The sequence below is a fragment of the Elephas maximus genome, chromosome 3, assembly GCF_024166365.1.
Source record: "Elephas maximus indicus isolate mEleMax1 chromosome 3, mEleMax1 primary haplotype, whole genome shotgun sequence".
NCBI classification, from domain to species: domain Eukaryota; kingdom Metazoa; phylum Chordata; class Mammalia; order Proboscidea; family Elephantidae; genus Elephas; species Elephas maximus.
In genome coordinates this window covers 12,529,303-12,533,582 of record NC_064821.1, presented here as the reverse complement: position 1 = coordinate 12,533,582, position 4,280 = coordinate 12,529,303, and the positions used below count along the sequence as shown (strand labels likewise).

The window sequence follows — 4,280 nt, the reverse complement described above, 5'->3', positions numbered from 1 at the left end:
TTCTGAGGATGATTCAGGATTGGACAATGTTTCGTTCTGTTGTACATAAGGTCACTGTGAGTTGGAACCAACTTGACAGCACTCAACAACAACAGGATGGAAGGGATCAAATTGAGAACAGCAACTGGAAAGGTTAGGTAGGAAGCTTAGGGGGCAGTGAGTTTATGTTAATGGGGAGGAACAATTGGGTTAGGAGTGTGAGAATGATTGCACAAGTAGGAGAACATAATCAATGTCACTGAATTGTACTTGTAGAAATCATTGAATTGGGGCATGTTCTGCTGTCTATATTCTCAACAACAACAAAAATAAAATAAAAAAGTAAAACTGTACTAAACTTCACAAGAATAGTACAAGGCAAGGTTATTGTCACAGTGAGGAAATTTCAGCTGAGGTAACTGAAGATCTGATTAGGTGAAGGTCTTATGGGGCCAAGGTCCCAGTGCTGGATTGGGGTTGGAACCAGTGCCTTCTGGCACCAAAATTTACTGCTGAATGGTCTTTTCCTGTGCACTGTCAGCGCTTCATCCCTTCCCCCACTTTTCCGGGAGTGGGTGTGTTGGTCTGTGAGTCGGAATCGACTCACAACAGATTTGAGTTTCTTTTGCGGGGGCGGAGGGGGTTCTCACCCACTTCGTCTTTCTTCCTGAGTTGGGGAGGAAAGCATTTGAAGAAGGATTGCAGAGGGGAATTGTGGGTAATAAAAACTCCTGCCCAGCAAAGAGGTAACGAGAGAGGAGCAGGGAAGAGCAGAGAATGGAGGAGATGGATGACCACAATGAGCCAGACAGCCACGGTGAGGTTGGGCCCTGACTTTGGGGTGACAGGGCCCCAGGGTCTTGGGGGACTCCGGATCTGGAATCCAGCTTGGGGAGGGGGTGTCTGAGCTTCCAGTCTTGGGACAGGTTGCAGCAGACCTTGAAGTTGAGCTATGTTGCATTTGGCCCCATTCAGAGGAGAAGGTGACATTCTGGGGCCAGAGATTCATGAAGAAAGACCCTAGATTCCTACGATCCCACGACCCAGGTACTGGGTGGGTGGTTCAGGGATGGAACCAGGGGTAGTGGGCAGCTGGAGGCCACTCCAGGAGGGGAAGGAAGGGGTCTGCCCTGAGCCCCCAGCTCTGCTTGTCCTGCAGGGTGTCTGACCCAAGTTCCTTTGCCTCTCCTGCTTCTCGTCTCTCTGGGCCTCGTCTTTGTGTTCCTGGTGACCACCCTCGTCCAAGGTAAGTCGGGCTGGGCCTGTGGGGCTGGGAGCTTGGAGTTCTGGGTCACTTTGGGTTTTTCTCATTGGACGGTCCTTGCTCTGTCCAGAGTCCCTAAACCCACCAGGCCTGGGTGTTTGGGCTCCATGTGCCTTCCTGTGTAACTGTGTGCAGGTCACTGTCCCTCTGTGAACCTGTCTCGTCTGTGAAATGTAGATCATCTCCCCACGCAGAGAGTCCGGGCTCTCAGAGTCGATGGAGCTGGGCTCTGCACAGGGGCAGGTATACAATCAGTGATCATAAAGGGGGAATGTTCTGCTCTGTTGCAGTCTTCAGGATCCACCAAGCCCTGCAGAGCGAGACGTGGGACCATCAGGGGAACCAAAGATCAGGTAAGGGGCCGGACACTGTGTTCCTAGATGGGAAGGGGCTTCAACGCTGTGTGGCCTCGAACAAGCCAGGGGTGAAGGATGGGAGGCAGGAGGAAAGGAGGAGACTGGACCCTATGTGAAGTCCTGGTGGCTGGCAATGTTGGGCAAGTCAGTCACTGAGCCTCAGTTTTCTCATCTGTAAAATGGTCTGTTGGGGTCACTGTGAAATCCATAGGTAATGTTCTCATGGGGCCCACTCTGCACAAAGCACACCAAAAAGAAAAAAAAGAACCATCAAGTCGATTCTGACTCATAGTGACCCTATAGGAGAGAGTAGGACTGCCCCATGGGGTCTGAAAAGAGCGCTTGGTGGATGCAAACCGCCAACATAATGCAATCCTCTTCTTCCAGTTGCCAGTCCTCAGAAGCAGATACAATTGGAGCTGGAAGAGATCCACCAGCAGCTGGCCTGGATGAACGCTTCCCTGGGTGAGGGCCAGGGTGTGACACCTGCAAGAGGAGGGAGCTGAGGGTCATAGGTGGGCCTGGGACCCGCCTCTGTGGCTATGGGTCTGAGGAGGGCATGGCAGAGCTGGGATCTTTCTCATGAGTTTCTGGGGCACTGAGTGGACTGCTACATATCAGGCCTGGGCCCAGCACAGGACTCCCAAGGCCCGATGCAGGTGTAGGGGCCCACGGAGTCAGGTGACCTGTCTGTCCCGCCCCACCCTTCCTCTGCAGCTGGCCTGTGCAACCCCTGTTCCCGGAATTGGGAGTCCTTCCAGAATAGCTGCTACTTCCTCTCCCGGACCCGGGGAACATGGGACACTTCTGTCACTGCCTGCCAGGACCAGGGAGCCCAGCTGGTGATCATCAACAGTGTTGAGGAGCAGGTAGGCTGCATACTGTTCCCACCTGGGGCTGGGCCATACAACTAGTTAACCAAAAGCCTTCTGCCACCCTTCTCTGCCCTCTGAGAGATGGAGGCCTAATGGGCAGCTTGGGGGGTATATGCAATCAGAGAAGTCTTCCTGGAGGAGGGACCATCACAGGCTTGGGGAGGTCAAGTGGGAGGGGAACGCGTAGAACACTTGAGAATCGTACATGATCCTTCCACAGACAAGCATATGAACCAAGGCACAAGGTAACACACTGCCACACATGTGTGGGCATTAACGCACATCCATAGCACACATGCACACATTAACACATACAGCTCAACTGGGGACTTGAGGTGAGACTGCAGAAAGAGCTTCCATTCAGTGAGAGGTGGAGGATGCTGGACTCATGGATGGAGATGACAAGTGGGGGTAAGGGAGTCTTCTCCTGATGCCCCTTTCCCTGCAGAGATTCCTGCAGTTCTGGATTGTTGGGAAAGATACCCGTACCTGGATTGGCCTCAGCGACCACCACAATGAGGGTGCCTGGCACTGGGTGGACAACACCAAACTCCAGCTAAGGTGAGCCCCAGAGAAAATGGGCTGGGAAGGGGTGAGCAAGCAAAAGACCAGGGGTGCTCAGACTCTGGTGTTGGAAAGCATTGCCTGGGGAGCTTGTTAGAAATGCAGAATCCTGGCTGCTCCCTGGGGGACTCTGATTCACTAAGTCTAGGTAAGGGCCCAGGTATCTGCATTTTCATCCCAACAGAACTGATTTTGATGGAGATGATGTTTGAACCTACATTTGCAAAAACCCTGCCTCTAAACCCCTTCACGGCCAACTGGCTTGTACTAGAAATTTTCCCATCAAGGCCCAGGGACCAGCTGTCCCAGGGTAGGTTGGGGTGGGGGCTCATGGCTCTGAATGTGTTCGCAGCTTCTGGACTGAAGGTGAACCCAACAATGTTGGGGATGAGGACTGTGCGGAGATGATTGCTGCTGGTTGGAATGACAACAAGTGTACTGCAGAAAACTTCTGGGTCTGCGAGAAACCCTCAACTCCCTGCCCTGGTGTCTGAGGGACACTGCTCCCCCTGTCCACAGAGTCCACTCAGCTTGGGAGCCACCTTGGTAGTTGCCACCTAGCCCCAACCCCCTCCTGTTTTTCCCTTTGGTCAATTCCCATCCTCCTCCTGACTTGAGGTTTTGGAAATCCTGAGAGAGACTCTGAGATCCCCTCCTACTCTGAGACCTGTCTCCCCATTGTTCTATTGGTGGAAGACCCCTCTCTTCAATGGAAGACCATTGATGGTCTCAGCTCCCCTGAAGCCCCCTGTGACATCCCCTTAATAAAGACACACACTGTATTATGAGTCCCATTCAACTTATTGTCTCTTCCTTTGCCACTGTTTGAATTACTATAGCTTCATAATATGTTCGATATAAACTAGGACATTGTCCTCCTTCAATATATTCTTCTCTACTACAGTGTTTTTTTTCCCCCAAGATACAGTTTTTAATCAGTTTGTGATATATATATATATATATATATATATATATATATATATATATATATATATATATATATATACATATATATAGAGAGAGAGTGAGAGAGAGAGAGACAGCCCTGGTGGTGCGTGGGTTAAGAGCTTGGCTACAAACCAAAATGTTGGCAGTTCAATCCACCAGCTGCTCCTTGGAAACCCTATGGGGTAGTTCTACTCTGTCCTGTAGGGTCGCTATGGGTTGGAATCGACTTGACAGCAATGGGTTATATATGTGTGTGTTTGTGTGTAGACACACATATATATCATCCCTGGGTGG

General features: G+C 51.1%; 1 protein-coding gene across 1 annotated transcript; it reads left to right on the top strand.

Annotated features, from left to right (window-relative positions):
- Positions 1-580: 580 nt before the first annotated feature.
- LOC126071597 (CD209 antigen-like protein A) lies at positions 581-3,829 on the top strand. The gene is made up of 8 exons (XM_049875803.1): positions 581-796; positions 955-1,026; positions 1,139-1,225; positions 1,534-1,596; positions 1,987-2,064; positions 2,317-2,468; positions 2,923-3,035; positions 3,391-3,829. The coding sequence occupies exons 1-8, from the start codon at positions 757-759 to the stop codon at positions 3,530-3,532; spliced, it is 747 nt and encodes a 248-aa protein (XP_049731760.1). The 5' UTR covers positions 581-756; the 3' UTR covers positions 3,533-3,829.
- Positions 3,830-4,280: the final 451 nt, after the last annotated feature.